The 19,867-nt window shown below is 37.3% G+C and overlaps 1 protein-coding gene across 2 annotated transcripts; it reads left to right on the top strand.

Moving 5' to 3' along the window:
* Positions 1-71: 71 nt before the first annotated feature.
* PRKRA (protein activator of interferon induced protein kinase EIF2AK2) lies at positions 72-17,783 on the top strand. Of its 2 annotated transcripts, none has more exons than XM_001377326.5 (8): positions 72-681; positions 1,492-1,661; positions 5,881-5,962; positions 10,227-10,305; positions 11,358-11,475; positions 12,702-12,796; positions 15,204-15,378; positions 17,020-17,783. In XM_001377326.5, the coding sequence occupies exons 1-8, from the start codon at positions 617-619 to the stop codon at positions 17,175-17,177; spliced, it is 942 nt and encodes a 313-aa protein (XP_001377363.2). In that variant the 5' UTR covers positions 72-616; the 3' UTR covers positions 17,178-17,783. The 2 variants fall into 2 exon arrangements, with proteins under 2 accessions (XP_001377363.2, XP_007494502.1); XM_007494440.3 differs by having other exon boundaries at positions 103-681; positions 17,023-17,783.
* The last annotated feature ends 2,084 nt before the right edge of the window (positions 17,784-19,867 follow it).

Raw genomic sequence — 19,867 nt, 5'->3', positions numbered from 1 at the left:
TGGCGGCCCTGACGCGCTGCCCTCGGGCGGAGCAAGAAATGCCCGGATAGAGAATGACCCCGCGGTAGGGGCCGGGAGTACGGGGCTCGTGGCAGAGGGGGTTGGGGTCAGTGACCGCAAGCAGAACGCGCCTGGATCTGGGTGGGAGAGGTCAGTTTGGGGGACTGGATCTGGGGGGAGTCGGCGACGGCTGAGGTCCTGCTGGTGGAGGCGGGTGCCGGGCGGGGGGCCCGGGCCGCGGCAGCAGCAGCAGGTGCGGGCGCGGCGGGGGGAGTGAGGGGGGCTGCGCCATCGGCTCCTCCTCTTCTCCCCCGCCCCCCGGAACCACAACAGGGACGCGGAGGAGGAGGGGGGAGGAGGAGAAGAGCGACAAGAGGCAGCGGCAGCAGTAGAAGCAGCAGCAGCAGCGGCGGCGGCAGCAGAGAAGGGGGAACGAGAAGCGACCACCACGGCTACCGCAACGGCGACAGCGACGACGGCCCCTGGGGCCAAGGAGGCCCCTCTCGGGGACGGTCCGCCTAAGGGAAGGAGAACGAATCCCAGACCCCGGGTCTCCAACGCCCCCCAGGCGGCTCCAGCAGCCCCGGCGGCCCCCCCTGCCGCCCCACGGCCGACCATGCCCCAGGGCGGGCCTCACGCTGCGGCTCCGCCGCCGGCCCAACAGGACAGCGGCACCTTCAGGTGAGTCTGCGGGCGGGGCCCCAGCCCGTCTGCCCAGTGGGGCCCGTAAGAGACCTGGTCTGGCCTAGCGGGGGAGGAGGGGAGAGGGGCCAGAGAGGATGGGAAGGCCTCCGAGTTGCCTTGTGGGTAATAGTGCCCCCTCCCCCAGCCTCCTTCTCCTTCCCCTTCCCATCCTCATCCCCATCCCCCTCCACAATTTGGATCCGAGAGAGGCTCCGCCCTACAGGGTTCTACTCCTTTCCCCTCCCCCACTACCTTCTCCCCTTCTCAGCCTTTCTACCACCACAACCCCCTCCACCCCCCCCCACCCCCCTCCACCCTCCCCCCACCCCGGCGTCCCCCTACCCCACCCCCCGGGCAGCGCTGTGGGTGGGTCAGGTTAGAAAAGCTGCGGCTGTCGCATCCCAGAAGCCTGAGGCAGCTCGGGTTACCTGAGCCCTGATAGGCTTGAGAAAGAGGACGTCCCTGGTGCCTTGGAGATCTTTTCGTTCCCTAAGCAGGTGCTGCTGGAACCAGCTTTTTGGACTTTCTCTTTGACCCTCCCTAACCTCCCCCCTCCCCTGATCCTTGCTGCTGCAGCTGCAGCTGCCAGTAAGGGAAATTGGAGAATGCCTCCACCCCCCATGCCATCTTCATTTTTCGAGCTTAGAAGGAACACTGCCACCCGGTTTTCTAGTTTAAGAATGAAGAGTAAATTTCTTTCGGTTAGCTTTAGAGCTACACTTGGCATTTAACGTTTCTGCTTTGCTGCCCTCTCCCACTCCCCACCCCTTCGGTATTTCAAGTGGGCAACCTTTCTCATTTGTGCAGGTTGGGGAAAATGATCACAGCCAAACCTGGGAAAACACCAATTCAGGTGTTACATGAGTATGGCATGAAGACCAATAATGTACCCGTTTATGAATTTGAAAGAGCTGATGGACATGCAAATACCCCAAGTTTCACCTTCAGAGTGACCATTGGTGATATAATCTGCACAGGTCTGTATACACTATTAACCCAAACTATTAGGAGTGTCCTCCTAAAGATAAGATGTAATATCTTCCTTAGGAAGGTGCCTGAGGAAATACTGAAAATGGAAAGTATCAACTGGCCCACGAAAGGAAGACGGATCCAACTTCACCCTATTTCTCCCTCTCTCCCCTGCATCATTATGTGTGCCATGAGACGCCCAACTTAAAACATAGGAATGGAGGCCAGAGGCCTCCAACAAGCCTAAGACAAATGGTTCTATTAGGCTACCTCTTAACAGCTGGAACTGGAGAGGCTTTAAAGACCAGTAGTATTCCCAAGTTACCCTGGGAACTAGAACTAAGATAGTTTTTAAAAGGTCCAGGCTCACAGCCCCTACCACTACCTTGATTGCCCATTTCACTTTTCAAGTTATTAAACTCATGGGAAGGTGAGTTTGAGTTCTCTCCTCCATCCCCCATTGTAAGACACAAAGAACCTTAGAAAGTTCTTTAGCTTTCCTCTGTGAGACTGGCACAAAAAAGGGATTTCTTGTTTATTTACTAAGATAGAGGTAGCCCAGTAAAACATTCTGCATCCAAAAAAAAGAAAAACAATGAATTTCAATAATTTACATGTGAATTTTCTTATTTGTTAAGTATCAATACTAAGTTCATTCATTAACTTTTTAAACTTGAACCATAGAAAAAGACACATTGCATTTTATTTGGAAAAACTATGTAACACCAACTAACCCAAATGGAATAGTTTTTATCATCTCTTCATCTAAAAACTTCAGAGGTCACACTTTTCATTTTGTTTTGTCTTTTCTCTTATTGAAGTGAAGCTACATTTATATTCCTGAAATGCATGCTCTCTTGTGAAAGGACATTGGGGATGAGGTAGAATGCTGATCCCTGAGAACAGGAGAAAAGGAATAACCACTATTCTCCAAGCTGGAATTTGAGGAAAACACAGAAGAAAGTAGAGTCTTAGGGAGGAAAGCAACTTTTAAGTTTATATAATCCAGCCCCTGCATTTTATATTTAAGGAATCCAAGGCCCAGAGATGTTATATGAAAAACCGATAGATACATGTGTATTAGGTAGCAGTCGGAATTTGAATCTAAGTCTTCGGACTCCAAATCCCACACTCTCCACTGTACCATGCTGCCTCCCATATATGGGCAAACAGCCAGTTTGCAAATTTACTTAAAAATAAACTAGAATATTATGAACTTTTAATTGGGAATCTTTTGTTAAAGGTATCCAGAAGCTTAAAAATATATATTTTTTTATTTTTTAGTGTATGAGACCCTTGTAATCTGATGATGTGACTGGTGGAATCACTTAGAGCTTAACCATTATGAGCCTCAGTTTACCAGTGTATAAAACAAAGATGAAAATATTTGTACCACCTGCCTTATAGAATAAAACTTACAGTAAATTGTCAAACACAATATAAATGCGTGAACTATAGATGTATTCCCTATACAAACCAAAGGACTAATTAAAGGCTATTTCAGGTAGTCTTTGTTTCTAGAATATCATTTATATACAATGGAGAGATAGTATAGTAAATGGAGAATTAAAAAGACTTGGTTTTAAATCTTGCCTCTGTTACTTATTTGTGCTACTGGGTAAATAATTTAGTTTTTCACTGCCATGGATAGATATCTTTTAAGTATAAAGCATGGCTGATCTGTTTTGAGTGAATTTTGTTACTAGTTACTAAACCATTGTTACTAAACCAATGAAATCATAAGTTTGGAACAAGCTAGATATGTAAAAGCTTAATTAAAAAAAAATAATTCTCTCAATATAATATAGACCAAAGGCCAAAATTCTGTAGGATACCCACAAAAGATAATCTCTTCACTATGATGTTTTCAGTCATTGTTCCCCCACCCCCACCCCAGTACCTTAAAAGACCACTTTATTTCCTTTCCATGCCCTTCTCTATTCACACCACAATTTACTGGTAAAATGGAGGCTATCATCTTGAAATGCTTTATTCCAGACTTTGACTCATAAAATCTTAGAGGTAGAAGAGAACTTGGAGATCTAATCTAACACCTGAATTTTACAGAAAAGGAAACCGTGTCTCAGTGAAGTAACATAGATATTGGAAGTGCTGGGAATTGAACTTGAGTCTCTTGATTTATACACAGGATTACTTAGTTTTGCCCCTGAGAAACATGAAAAGCTAAATGTGTAATGTTCTATTCATTGCTACTTTCTGAAATTAGAGATGGACTTTGGTCTCACCTCCCTATTCCCTCCACTCATAAAATGAATATAGGTTGTCCTTAAAATGGGGAAGAGGTCACTCTCCTTTCTTCTCCCTTGAAAGAGTCCTTTGATCCCTTAAATGTAGTCATTGTATTACAGCTTTTAACTGGAGTTTGACCAGATACAAAAAGATCCAACAAGATAGAGTGAAGATAATTTTGCTGTTAAATATTTTCATTGCTCAGTTCTTTAAAGGAAAGCCTACTCTTAATACTGCCACAAGGCTACATTGCACAAGTTCAGACTTCTCTTTATAACAATACTAGTGTTCTCCCTTTGATTTAGACTTAGGAAAGAAGTGATTATGTTGAATACCTCAGCATGAACTATATAATCTTTTAATTATTTTATAGAATATTTATAATTTTAAACTAATATAATTTTGATATATACATTTAGTAAATAAGGAAACTCCTTTAAAAATAGATTTTTATCTTTTGTTTCTACATGTACTTTTAAATTTCCCCCTGTATTTCTCCTTCCCTCTCATCTTAGAGTTGTTCCTTTTATGTTTTTTAAAAGAAAAAAAATCATGGGGGATTGGGAGTGGGGGTAGGGCAGCTGGATGGCTCAGTGCATTGAAAGCCAAACCTGGAGATGGGAGGTCCTGGATTCAAATGTGGCCTCAGACACTTCCTAGCTGTGTGATCCTGGGCAATTCACTTAACCCCCATTGCCTAACCCTTGCTGCTCTTCTGTCTTAGAACCAATATGCAGTATTGGTTCTAAAACAGAAGGTAAGGGTTTTTTAAAAAAAAATAAATTTCTATATTTCTATATATCTGGGATTTTATGCTCTATTTCATACCTTTGGATCTTCTATTAAGGATGGGGGTTGGGCATGGGGTTAGGAAACTGTTTTCTCATATTCCTCTTTGGGACCACACATGTTTTTGTTTTGTTTTGAATAATTTTGCAACATTCATTTTTTTTTTTAAGCTTTAACTTCTGTCTTAGGATCAATACTAAGTATTGACAGAAGCATGGTAAGGGCTAGGCAATGGGGGGTTAAGTGACTTGCCTAGGGTCACATAGCTAGGAAGTGTCTGAGGACATATTTGAACCCAGGACCACCTATCTCCAGGCCTGGCTGTCAATCCACTGAGCCACCCAGCTGCCCCACAATATTCATTTTCAAGTGTCTTTTTTGTGTGTGTGTGGAACTTTTCAATTACATTATTGTGTATATTGTTTTCTTGGCTCAGTTTTCTTCACTTTGCCTCAATTCATTCAAGTCTTTCTGTGCTTCTCAATATTCATGTTTGTCATTTTTTACAGGGTGAACTATTCTGTTGTATTCATATACCATAATTTGTTTAGCCATTTCCCCAGCCAATGAGTGCCTACTTGGGAAAACCCTTTTTTATTATATATATTTAGATGGCAATATATGTTTTAACTTCCTTTAGCATGTTAAATTGACCCCATGTTATGTAGACAGAGTACTGAATATGGAGTTGGGAAATCTGGATTCAGATCTTTCCTTAAATCACCTTGTAAAAACCAGGAAAAACCTCATCTCTAGAAATCAGGGAAATAACATTGATAAGAGGACCTTACCTCACAGAGTCACACTCTAAAACCTAAATGTGATAATGCATTTAAATTACTTTGGGTGGCAGCTAGGTGGCTCCATGTGTTGAGAGTCAGGCCTGGAGACAGGAGATCCTGTGTTCAAATCTGGCTTTTGACCCTTCTTACTTTTGTGATCCTGGCAAGTCACTTAATACCCATTGCGTAGCCCTCTGCCTTGGAACCAGTACTGAATATTGATTCTAAGACAGAAGGTATAGGTTTAAGAGTTAATAAATAATGTACTTTGCAAGAACTTAAATACTACATGAGAATTAGTATTCTACAATTTTGCCATTTTTCCTTTTGTAAGTTGAAGTCATTTGCTCATGCTTTTTGTTCACATTTTTTTAGAACATCTTGGCTTTTTTTTTCCTTAATACAGGTGAAGGTTCAAGTAAGAAAATGGCAAAGCATAAAGCTGCAGAAGCTGCTATTGGCCATTTGAAAGCAAATGCAAGTCTCTGGTGAGCTACATTTTTGTGTGTGCTTTTTCAGTTCAAATGTTGCTGGGGCAAAAATGAAAGTTTGAGTGTTTTCAAAAGCAATAGAAATGAACTGTTGTGTTTAAATTGGAAATACCTCTTTTTTCCTTTTTTTTTTTTAATGAAAGCTAACCTACTCCTGGGAGGGACTGTAGAAATAAAAAAAAAACCTAAGCTCAAAAATTAAATTTAAATGAATGGTTTATTGAGCTAGACCCATTTTTTCCCCATATAAAAATATACCAGTGTAGTAGAGATCAGTTATTTCTTGCTGCATTCTTTGAATTTAACATAATTGTTTCACAATATTAAGACAGACATTTTTTTAAAGGGAAACAAGATACAGTAATAAATGTTAGCATCTAAAGCTGCTTTTCTAGGGTTCTGACTTGAGAGACTCAACCAATTAGTTAATTTAAAATGACAAAATCTACATTTTGTTTTTCATCACTGGAAAGCTACATATCATATATATTTTGTTAGATATTCAACACAGAGATCATTAAGCAGTTAATAATAGGCCTTTTACAAATTATTGAACTATGTGGTAGCTTAGCTGATAAAATACCCATTGGAAAAAGTTTTGATGTCTAGCACATTGCATTGTCGTAAGGATACATAACTGTCTGGACTATGAAGCACCATGTATTTCACACTTTTAGATATTTATGAATTTAGAGAACTTCAGAATTAGAAAGGATCACAGTGACCACATTTTCCAACCCACACCTGGAAAAGAATTTCCCCTTCAGTTTAGCCAACATTTAGTCATCTAGCTTTGACATGAAGAGTTTTGATTAGAGGAATCCATTGCATTCTGAGAAAGCCCATTCTGCTTTTGAACAGCTGTTTCTCTAAGTGATTTTTATAATCATGCCTTTGCAAACCACACCTATAGCTCCTGGTTGTGTTTTTTGGGGTAGCCAAACAGGACAAATAGAAAAACTTCCATATGTCAATCCTTCATATTCTTAGAAAACACTTATCATGTCTATGCCATTTCTTCCTTCCTCACCTTCTCTCTCTCTCAACCCTCCAGTTCTTCCTTTCTTTTTTGACAATCATCACCAGTTTTTAAACCTCTCCTTATATCCCAGGAAATTGAGGTCCTTCATCCTTCTTGTGATTCTTTGGATATTCTCCAACTAATCAATATCCTTCCTAAAATGTTAAACGTAGAACTGAACACAGTATTTCTGATATGGTTTACAAGGCAGAAAATAGTGGGACTATCAGATCCTTATTCCCAGAAACTATACCTCTCTTGTTTCAGCCCAAGATCTCTGTAGCTAATTTGTGGGCCAGTTTTAACGTCCTTAATTCACACAAGATGCCATCTAGTTCTTGCTCTGATGCTTATGTCTTCCGTTTTAGGTTATTTATAGAAACTTTCCTTTCCTCTACCTTCCACTATGGACTTTTGGCTTGACCATTTTCCTAGTCTCTATTTTAAATCTTTGAGGATTCCTAGAGCTCTTACTATAGAGACCCTATACACCAGGTCTTTTCTTTGATCTTTCAGAGTAACTCGGATCCTTTAGACTAGAAACCACAAATAACTGACATGTATTAATTTTCAAGACTTGCTAATTGTTGCCTGGCATTTTTTTCCTATTCCTGATGATTGCTATTTTATTTCTGGTTACCAAAAGGTCACCAACATAAAATACTCGGTGCATTTGGCACATTGACATTGTAAAACTGAATGGCACTGTAAAAATGAGTGTATTCTGTGAAATTTTTTTCCAAATGATGCTTTAGAGAGCCTGGGGAAAATAAGCCAAAAAACACTATGTGTTTTTGTTCCAATGCAGATAGAAGGGAAACCATCAGGTTGTACACAAGCATAAAAGAGTTCACCTGGTACCATAGTTTTCCTGCCTTTTAATCAAAATTATTTGAGAAATTTCATACTACTACATTGTACCTATGTACCTATAGCATGACAACTCAAAGTTTGAAGCTATGCTGGCAATCAGAAAATAAATAGAAGATAGTATCTGAAATCTCAGTAATCATAGAAGTTGCCCACCAGTTGCCAAACTAAATGCATGTGGCTTAATTCTATATCAGTTCTGGTTTTCCAATTAACTATAGTGTTTTTAAATACTTTCTACTTAAAATCCAGCTAAAATAAATCAGTATCTCAACTATTTTAAATCTTTATTCTCAAAAATTTAGAATTTGCCTTGTGCAACAAAGCATAGCATAGCATCACACTATGCCACACTGTAAGCTTATTCAACATAGCCACTCTTAACTAGGTAATACAGATTTTAAGAATTTATCACCAGTCATTTTGATCAAAAGTTCATTAACTATTTCCATGTTCAAAGCACTGTTTTAGTCAGTAGAGGAAATAGAGATGGACCTTGCCTCATGGATTTCTAGGAGAAATGATATAAACAAGTAATTACAATAGAAAAATAAAACCTAGAATGCCTAGATTAACTTTCTAGAATGAAATATTTTTGCCAGTTTTCCACTTGTTTTGGCAACAATAAGAGCTTGTAGTATATGACCTGCTTTCAAACATATATCATAATGACTTATAAGTCCAACTCTGTGAAGGTTGGCAGAATATAGACATCATCCACATTTTTCAGGAAATAGAGGCTCAGAGAAATGAAATTACTTGACCTTATGTTGAGTAAATGGCTGAACCAGGTGTAGAACCTAGATTTTCTGGTTCCTGGCGTACTGTGTATTCCATTATACAAGTGAATTTATTTTTTATAGGCCTACCAAAGAAGAAATCCATTCAACTAAGTTACTTCTAGCTTATTAAAACAATTGACAGCTATTTTCACCGACAGCTGGCCTAAAGTGACCCATCAATGTCATATAATTTTTCTTCTGCCAAAATCTGTGAGTCTCTTGTGTATAGTCAGCACTCCATTTGTACTCTTCAATTCTATGTTAAACTAATTTACTTTTTTGAGAGTCTTTGGCCTTTACATAATTTTGGGATTCAAAGTTCATCTTACATGACCTTAATGAAATATAAGTGGAATTTTTTTTCTCTCAAATTAAATTCAAAATTTGATTACACTTTTTAAAGGTAAAGAATTTTGCTTCTGATTTGTTTCTACAGCTCTTTAATGCTTGTATTATTTAGATTTGAATTTGTTAGTTTGATGTTTGTGTTTGTTTAAAAAATAGTTTAGGGGGCAGCTGGGTAGCTCAGTGGATTGAGAGCCAGGCCTAGAGATGGGAGGTCCTAGGTTCAAATCTGACCTCAGCCACTTCCTAGCTGTGTGACCCTGGGCAAGTCACTTGACCCCCCATTGCCTAGCCCTTACCACTCTTCTGCCTTGGAGCCAATACACAGTATTGACTCCAAGACAGAAGGTAAGGGTTTAAAAAAAAAAAGTTTAATCTTAAGTATGAACTTGGAAAATTCACACTCATTTTCATATTAATCAATTTTCAAAGCAAGCAATAAAAGCCATCAGTCCTCAAATAATTTCCAGTTTGAAGAAGTTCACATCTTTAAACAAAAAACTAGGTTCTCTCTATATCTTTTATTTAAAAAAAAATGCATTTCCTTCTCCATACTAGCTTTAATTTCTGTTAATTTAAAGATAATTTTGTAATACAACTACTTCCTCATGCATAGAATATTTGAAAATCCCATTAAATCATGTCGAAGGGTCAGTCCTCACACTATGGTGGATTTCTTGGTTTAGAAAATAGAATGTTATGCAGCTTATTTAAAGAGAACACTCTGTAGTTAATTTAATATGGTTTAGAATTACCAACATTTGATTTACTCAGAAATTTTAATAAGTATATGGTTCATAAAGATATACTTCCAAAAGATGCCTTTATTGTTTATGTCAGTAGAATTGACTTACAAATATATTTGCAATATCCTGTTATAGGGTCAGCACACTATGACCCATGAGCCAAATATTAAATTATTTAATTTAAAAATGTAAAAACCATTCTTAGCTCATTAGACATACAGAAGCAGATGGCAGCCAATAGGCTGTATTTAGGGTGCTGACCTTGCAGAATGAATTATAAACTGAAGAGGATAGTAAATAAAAGATGTAAAGTTAAATTTTTATGTTTAGTTTTTCATCAATTATATTTAATATAATATATCACAAACAGAAAAGAACAAAAATTAATGAAAGGAACATTTCTCCTATTATGTATTCTAGGTTCAAAATAGGCATTTCTGTTTAGTCATTTTTAGAAGTTATTTCCTAATTCATAATATATTTTAAAAATTACTTAGTTTTGCAGTTCCAGACCCAACAGCTCCTGATCCTTCCAAGCAACCAAAGAATCAGGCTAATCCTATTGGTTCATTACAGGTCAGTCATGCTTTTATGTTTTTCATACATAATTTTTGTCTACTAATAAAAGATATAATCAATTGACCTTAGCACAATTTTATGTTGCATAAAAAAGAAATGAGTATTTTAAAATAAGAGTAATAGATTTTGTTTTCCAAGTTACATTCATTAGATGTTACAAAACTAACTTGAGACGATTATTCTTTTTATCATGTCTGATATTTTCCTCCCATATACAGTATCTGCCTTTGGTTTGTAGAATTCTTATTTGAGATCAACAGGACCCCTGTGCATATGGGTAGTGTTTTATATTTTAAGACTGTTTCTTACCATTTGTGACAGAAGACCTCTTTCTACTTCTGTTATGACAAAAGCAATCATAAATGACCCAGACCACATAGTATAGGTCAAGGAAAGGGAAATAGTTTGTTTTTTACTTAATCTGCCAAAAATAGCAGCTTTGTATTATCATGCAGTTCATCCTTCGTACAGATTATTTATGCATTCTGTTGGCCAGTTACCTACTCCCTTTATCCACTTGGTCCTGTTAAATATCTTCTTCCCTTACATGGGCTTTTCCTTTGATTTTTTTTACCTTGTTTTCTACAACTTCATAAAGCTAATTGTTTGCTTTCTCTGCTCTGCTGTATTCCCATCTGAATGCATTGATTAGCCAGCTTTAAGCACAGAAGTCTATCAACATGACAAGAGAGGCCGCAGGAATCAGTGACAGTGAGTTCTTCCAGACATCCTCTCTAGTGTTCCTAAAGAGGTTTTCAGCAGCTTGGCTTCTCATTTGATCTGTGATATCTCAGTGTATTATGGTTAAATGGAAGAACTCCATTCATAGGAGGGCATTGTTTCAGTGGTGCTGTTGGTGGACATCATAAAATATACAATGTTAGGATGTCTATGTGAAAATAGGAGGTAAATGTCCCTCATTTTTTATTGCTAAACATCATTACTTTGTCACACCTTTATAATAGAAGTGAGGGGAAAAGATTAAAATGAGTTCATGATAACCAATACATAGATGAAATTATAAACAAAGTTTTGCCACTGTTTTGTAGGAACTGGCTATTCAACATGGCTGGAGACTTCCTGAGTATACACTTTCTCAGGAGGGAGGACCTGCTCATAAGAAAGAGTTCACCACAATTTGCAGACTTGAATCATTCATAGAAACTGGTATCTATGTCTATTTAATATTGTAAGATGCTGAATGTCAGAAGAAAATTTTATTATAGTAGTACATTACTACTTTAAAAAAATTTAAATATATCTTAAGACATTTCTTTGGCATACTTCAGTTAATTATTATCATAACTTTGTAGTACCTATGCCCATTAGTATATATCCTGAGCATAAAAGATCATGTTGTACAACATACAAACAAGCTAGGCCTTCTTCTACTTGCAACTTTTTAATGCCTTTCTATGAAACTGCATTCAGTTGTATGCAGATGTTTTCATAACTAAAGAAAATGCATAGATTTGAGGATGGAGATAGTGAATTTTTAAAGGTATATGAATGTTTTGAACTTTTTAAAGCCCAACATAATTTTAAAGCAGATAAGAGATGAATATCACATACTTTCTTAGACATGCAGGCAATGGTAAATCTTTTTTGGAATTTCACCACCAATTCCAGAAGCTAAAAGGACTCTAGGGGAAAGTTTAGATTAACAAATGAAGGTGGGATAGGAAATAAGATAATAGAAAAGACAGATGAATGAGAGGGATATGAGAATACTGTTGACAGCTTAACAGACATTAAACTTTTAATCCTGTGTTAAGATGATGAGAAAATATAGGTACTCAGAAAACTACTGTGATTATACTAATAATTTGTTTTTCTCATATTCATTCTCTAATGCATTTGAGATAATTTTTAAGGTAGTCCATTAATTTGAGGTTTGGATAAATACTACAATCAATTTCAAGGAAATAAATACCTGTTAAATGATTTTTCTAAATCTAATTCCATCCTTTCACACCCAGGGAGATGTGATAGATAGTTCTAGGTTTGTTTAAGACAATCAGAGAGGCACAGAAGAATGAGATTATAACTCACATAGAACTAGAACTTCACAGAACAGGAAAGTTGTCAGAAGTAAACCAACTGTAGCTCAGTAAAGAGAAGTGCAGGAAAAAGCTGCACTTTTATTGAAAAATAAATAACTATAGAGGACATTTATATATAAAAATGGAACAGTAGGGGACAGTGGAGATTATAGGTTAATCAAGTATTTGCAACTTAATACTAAAAAGTAAGCATGAAACTATGCAAAGAACACATAGGCAACATGAAACAATTGTTCTATTACATAGGGAACCTATTCTTTCATAATCCATCTTATCTCCTTTTGTGGACATCCTTTTTTAATATTTTCTTTTTATTTTTTCTTTATGTAGGAAAAGGAGCATCAAAAAAACAAGCCAAGAGAAATGCTGCTGAGAAGTTTCTTGCCAAATTCCGTGAATTCTCTCCTGATAACAATGTTTCCTTAGTAAGTAGTGATTGTGTTTTAATGATGCCAATATGATAAAATATCTTATATTGCAGGAAATTGTATTTTTATTCTGTTTAGTTCATTCAGAGAGGTTTTATGTACAGGTGATCTGCTACTGATTTTATCTTGCTAACTCCACTTTTGGTCATCAAAATCTATTGGTTATGCAATGGAGAAAGTAGAGAACAATATAATGTTAAATTTACTTTTAAACAGTGGATAGCCAGGCTTGACGACACCCGAAATGCAGCATTCTGCATTCAGGTTTGCCCAGAGATACTTTCTAACTGTGCAGAACTCTGGGCAAGTCACTTAATGCCAGTTGCCTAGCCCTTACTACTCTTCTGCCTTGAAACCTATATTTAGTTTTGATTCTAAGAAGGTATGGGTGAAAAGTTATGGCCATCAAAAAGGGAAACTGCGACAGCCGGGTGACTAAATGGATATAGCACCAGGTCTGGATTCAGGAAGATTTGAATTCCTACTAGTTGTATAACCCCAGACACTTAACTTTTGTTTGCCTCAGTGTCCTCATCTGTAAAAGAGGATAATAATAGCAGCTATCTCTTAAGATTGTTGTGAGGATCCAATGAGTTATTTGTAAAACACTGCATAATCCTTGGCGTAATAAGCACTATGTAAATATTAGCTGATAGTATTATAAGTAGGCCTCCCACCAAGAATTTCACTATTTGGGTTTGTGCTTGCTGGCAATCTATTAATCATCAGTATTTTAAAAATCCTTTCACTACAATAAATCAAAAACTCTTTTGATTTAATGTTCTCATTTGACCTGACCATGTAAAAATAAAGTCCTGTTGTACTCCACCTTTGTCAGACAAACATCAAGAACATTGCATCTGATTCTTTGGGTGCCACATTTTAGGCTGATTATTGGTAAGCTGGAACATATATAGATCAGTATAAATAAGCATTATGAAAAGACTCAAAATCCATGATCACTTGCTAGGGATGGATTATAGAGAAGATGCCTGTATCTGAGAGGACATTAGACTAGAAAACCACTAAAGTGCGTTATAATTCTTGGAATAATTATGATCATCCATTTTACAAATGAGAAAACTGAGAATCATAGGATTTAACCCAGAAGGGACATTAGAGACCCATGAGATGGATACTATGAGAGATTAGTGTTTGTTGTCATATAGCCATGAATGAACAGAGCTGAATCAGCACACTCAACCTCTCATTCTTTAAGCATAGCAGTATTGCCTCTATACTCAGCAGTACCTGGTGAGTATGTGGAGAATGGAGCAGGCATTTTAGGTTCATTTTACAAGTAAATAAACCAAATTCTAGGACTGGAAAGGACTTCAAAGGATGACTGTCAGGTTTGTGGAGGTCCCAACTCCCTTCTTTTCTGGACAAAGTCAAACAGGGCTCAGAGAGGTTATGTGATTTACCCAAGGTGACATAACTAGGAAATAGCTAATTTGAAACTAAAATCTAGGTTTTCTGACTCCGACTCCCTTGTCTAGGACTTTTCTCCGTAAAGCAACCTTGTTTCCCAAGTGAGTTAACAGTTCTCTTTAGATCAGTGTCTATTAACCACCAGTATTTCGAAAATCCTTTGACTACAATAAATAAAAATTCTTTTGATTTCATGTCCTCATCTGACCTGACCATGTTAAAATATAGCCCTATTGTACTCAATATTCATGGGGGAGGAGGGTAGGGAGTTATGGCAGTGCATGAGAAATATTATGCCCGTAGTAGATGAAGATTTTTTCCATTGTGGGAGTAATTGGAATAGTTTATTAGAGTTAGTTAAAGAACCTAAACTAGCAATTGCTTATTGAAAACAAGGTAATGCTTTTTCTACAAAATATCTCAAATATCATGCTGAGCAACTTATCCACTTCACTTTTCATTTTCTACTTCATAAATGTACCCTATACTTGTAAAAGTGTTCTTTTGGCCTACCTACACTGTCTTACATCAACTTTTCCCTCGTTTCCTGCTTAATTCTAGATCATTTGTCAGGCTTGGGTTAAACTCAAAAAGGAGAAATCAAGCCATAGAATCCTAAAGATATCAGTGCAATGATTAATGTGAAAATTACCTGAGAATACATTATTAAGAAAGCTCATTATTTGCATCTTTGTAGCATTTCCAAGTATAACCCTGGGAAAATTCTAATGAGAACCTCTGTACTTTTAAAAAACATTTCCACTAATTCTTATATACAAATACTTTATTAGCTAATTTCTGTAAAGCTGTATCTGTGCCTTATTATTATCTATGTCAAATTGGAAAGTTAGATATAATCCAGTTTCTGATTAAAACTTATTTTATAAGGTTACACATAAGATAATTCTTTAATGTTTTTGATTAGGGTGAAACTATATAAGTCTGTAAGTCTAAACTTTTAAATATTTTTCAGGCAAATGCACTAGGAAGTACTATTGGATGTACTTGGAATTCTCTGAGGAATTCAAATGGGGAAAAAATAACTTTACTGAGAAGAAGCCTGCTCAGTATTCCTAACACAGATTACGTCCAGATGCTTGGGGAAATTGGAAAGGAACAAGGTTTTGAAGTAACATATTTGGATATAGGTAAAATTTTCTTTTTAGTCAATTTCAAAAAAAAATTTTGATTTGGGAAACAAAAGTGGAGAATTCTTGATTAGAGCCTAATCATTTCTAGCACTGATTCAGAATTCATACATGATGCATGTATAATAATAATATGATAGTTTTCTACCCCATTATTTTTGGGGGAAGAAAGGAAATAGCTTTGGACTGCCCCCTACTCAACCTCACCTTAAAACTTTAATTTGTCTTGGTCCTTAATTTTTGTAATTAGGAGAGAGTAAGACCAGATGAGAAAAGTGGTAATGTGAACTGGTAACTTGATTTTTGGTTTTAATTACTTTCACAAAACTTCTACTATGGTTAATATGAATATTTGATTATTAAAGTTTCAATTTTAATCTGTCTTGCTTAATTCTCATCAACATTAATCAAGAGTAAGAGTGGTTGTGAATAAATAAGTTCTTCATAGACCTTACCATCTGTTATAAGCTGAATTCATCACCAAAAAGATATTTTATAGGTATTGTAGACTTGAGAATTTCTGATTATCTGTAATACTTTGAGTAGACATAGAGAGTAAGGAATGCATACTACTTTTATGTCCTAATAATGCTGCCTACACCACAATAAATGTTTATTTGAATGAATTTAGAAATGCAGCATACATGGTCAAAAAAATGTCTTATAAGAGATTAGTTGTACATTGAATTTGGAAAGGGTTGTGGAAAATGTCTAATTCATAATCATTAAATTAAAGAAGAAAGCAGTTGAATTTTAGTTATGATTTAATGGTGCAATTATTTTAGAAATTATCCAAACTTGGTGATGGTGAACCTACGGCACTTGTGCCGTAGATGGCAAACAGAGTACTCTCTGTGGCTACATGGGCTGGCCTTCCCTTTCCCATGTCTGATGACATTTTTTTCACATTCCCACCCCTCTGCCCAGTAGCCCAATGGGAACACTTCCTTCTTCCCCTGTGTGTGTGTATGTGTGTGTGTGTGTGTGGGCACAACACATGGTCTCTAAAATGTTTGCCTTCATTGTCCTAACTGATTTTTAGGCAAGTTGATTAATTTCAGTGTTTCTATCCTTCTTGTTTCAAGGTTATATTTTGCTGTGTGTGTTTTTAAAATGGATCTTTTAGCTACACTGATCCTCAGATGACACACATTCAGCAAGTACTACATACCTATTATGGGTCAGTGACTCTGCTGACCCATATTTGAAGACTTTCCAATTTTGCGGGATACAACAGGGTTTTCCTTTACTGGTTTCATCTTCAAGAATGCAGTATTGCAACAAGTCATAAGGACTCCACTAAAGTTGAGATTTAGGGATTGTAATCTTTAAATCATTCATGCCTATAATGATGCATATAGCCAAAGGCAGGCTTGACTTAACTACATTTTCATTTGTCCAGTTTCAAATGCAAGTGATTGATAGCATCTGATATCTTAATAGAAAGTTAGAACTTGGTTTTTAGCTGTACCAAGAATTAGGGCAGGACAACTTCATTTTGAGTTGAGCTTTGTTCCCCTGCAGAGTGAGTGGCACCATAAATTTATGCTTGCTAATAAGAGGATATTTAATTTCTTAAACTCAAGTTTCCTGTTTGATACAAATTTTGATGTGTTAGTAATAGTAGTTTATCTGTTTCAGAAGAATTGAGTGTGAATGGACAGTACCAGTGTCTTGCTGAACTTTCAACCAGCCCTGTCACAGTCTGCCATGGATCTGGGATCTCCTGTGGCAGTGCTCATAGTGATGCAGCTCACAATGCCCTGCAGTATTTAAAGATAATGGCAGAGAGAAAGTAAACTTGGAGCAACTTTAAGAAAAATCCTTCAGCAGCAGTAGCACATAAAAGGAGTTTTTTTTTTCTTTTTCCCCAAGTAAAATGTTGACTGTAATGTTTAGCTTGTGTGATGTTTCTAAATCACTTTCATAGAAAACCATCAGACTACAGTTTTCATTATATCACAGCAGTGGTTATGAATTAAGCTCTTTTTAATGGCTTCAACTTTGTATTGTTTTCTTGTATTTATAAACTTTGTATCATGAAGCAGAGTGTAGCACCTAGTACAATGCCATGCACACAGTAGGCAGTAAATAAATATTTCTTGTTTATAATGATGACGATGATGAAATAAAACTACTACTGAGCAACTATTTTTACTGGTGCTTAAATCCTTCCTCACACAAAGCTTAGTAAAGGGTTTTCTAAAGAACCCCTTTATAATGCTAGTGTTGAGGGATAGGACTAACACCGGCCTTATAGGCTAACTGTTATATCAGTCTTTTATTGCATGTAGTTGTTATGTTTCAGGGGACATGATTTGACTGCAGTATCTATGAATCCATGTAATAAGGAGCTGTATTATAATGGGGTTCTACTGCATTTTATTAAAAAGCTACTGACTTGATTGTGCTCTTCAATTATTCTGTTTAGCTCTTTGTATTAATTATACAATTAAATAATTTTCACTTAGAGGCTCACCCCATCTTACATATGCTCTACTTAAATGTAGCCATTAAAGATGAATGAATACCTAGTAATGGCTGCAAGCCACAGGCACTCTACTTGGTTCTTCATATCCACTACCTGAACTTTCCCTCTCTTCCACTTTTTGCCTTCTTTTAATCTATAATAGTCTCCAGCTAGTTTGGTTGACACTTCTCACTTGATGGGGAATCTGTAGTAGTAGGACTAGCATTAGTTGGAATGGTTCTGCCAAGAGGAAAAGTAATACCAATTTCTTTCATTATTCTTTCCTCAACCCTTATCCCTGCTCAGATCCTCTTGGCTCCAAAGGTGGTCTCTTGGTAGTGTCACTAATTCTGCCTCATCTCCTTGCTCTACCAGAATGACCTGCTCATTCCACATTCTCCAAATCGGGTCCTTGAGCAGATGCCAGGGGATAGTCTGAGCCTGGGTTTCCTCTGAAATATAGATGACATCAGGTCTTTGTGTACCAATTCTGAAGTTAACACCTGTGTGGACTCATTTCTTGAAGATCTCTAAATGGACAAGAATGCTGGGAATAGAAGCAGAGGTTTTTATTTCTCACAATATTTTGTGTTAATTTTACAAAAAACAATCCACATTTAACTCATGTCAGAGACTGCTTTATGACATGAAAGGCCCAGGTGTAATGGAGAATATTCTTTCTTGGCTCCTTCCCATATTCAAAACACCTTGGAAAATTCTGTCCATATTTCAACAATAACCTTTGGTATTACCAAAATCGGTGCTTTTGCAAGTTGTCATTCCCTCTTGGAACCACTTTGTTCCCTAGAGACACCACCAAATTACCTACACATAGGGTCAAACCGACTAGGAGCAAATGAATCTTCTTAGGTGCTATCTTTCCAAAGGCTTTGGGGTAAGGCCTCCAGATTTATCTGTGGCTGGCAGACAGAGTTCTTCCCCTATCAATGCCCTTTAACCACTCCTACCAGCCTCTGTCCTTACACAAACTTGCTCAGGGGTCAGGACCATTTCCTTTTTTTTTAAAGTTCTGGTCAACAAATACAAGTTAATATACTATGATTTCAAATACTGATGTCCATTCTTCCTTCTCATGCATTAGATGGGATGTCCCCCATTGAAGAATGCCCACTTGTTCAATAACTAACAAAACATTCCATAATTCCTTCCAAGCCCAAGGAATATCTCAGAGGCATCCTGGGTCAAATTATTCAAGTAGACTATTACTGGTAGTGCCTAACAGTGGAGGATGGCAAAAGTTGTTCACTCTCTGATCTTAAATAATTTTAAATCAGTATAGGCCAGGAAAGGAGAGAAGTCATGGATAGAAGCATTATAATATGGAATTTGAAAGGAAAACATGCAAGGTTTTCTTGGAGTTGATTAAGAAAGTAAGTCAATGGGGGAAGCGATTCCAGTGCTGAAAAGATTCCTAAGACAAATGTATTGAAAAGACATTGCTGGAAAAGAGTTCTTAGCCCCCATGCTTCCATAGTCTTGACACTAGAAATCATGTCACAACTCTAGCCACTAGTCTTCATTCCTAGCCTTCTCTTCTTTGACTCAGTTCCTGATCAGCTAGAACCCTATGGAATGGGAACCACAATCAATGTCCTGCAATTTGTGATTTGCTGTGATATTATGAAGTTGGGACTCTTCTTTGATCCAGCCATAGCACTGCTGGGTTTGTATCCCAAAGAGCTAATAAGGAAAAAGACATGTACAAGAATATTCAGAACTGCACTCTTTGTGGTGGCAAAAAATTGGAAAATGAGGCGATGCCCTTCAATTGGAGAATGGCTGAACAAATTGTGGTATATGTTGGTGATGGAATACTATTGTGCTCAAAGGAATAATAAAGTGGAGGGATTCCATGGAGACTGGAACAACCTCCAGGAAGTGATGCAGAGTGAGAGGAACAGAACCAGGAGAACATTGTACACAGAGACTGATACACTGTGGTACAATCTAATGTAATGGACTTCTCCATTAGTGGCAGAGGAAAAATTGTGGGAGTAG

Source organism: Monodelphis domestica, chromosome 4 (genome assembly GCF_027887165.1).
Source record: "Monodelphis domestica isolate mMonDom1 chromosome 4, mMonDom1.pri, whole genome shotgun sequence".
Lineage (NCBI taxonomy): Eukaryota > Metazoa > Chordata > Mammalia > Didelphimorphia > Didelphidae > Monodelphis > Monodelphis domestica.
The sequence above is the reverse complement of the archived record's forward strand: the minus strand, read 5'-3'. Positions and strand labels throughout refer to the sequence as shown.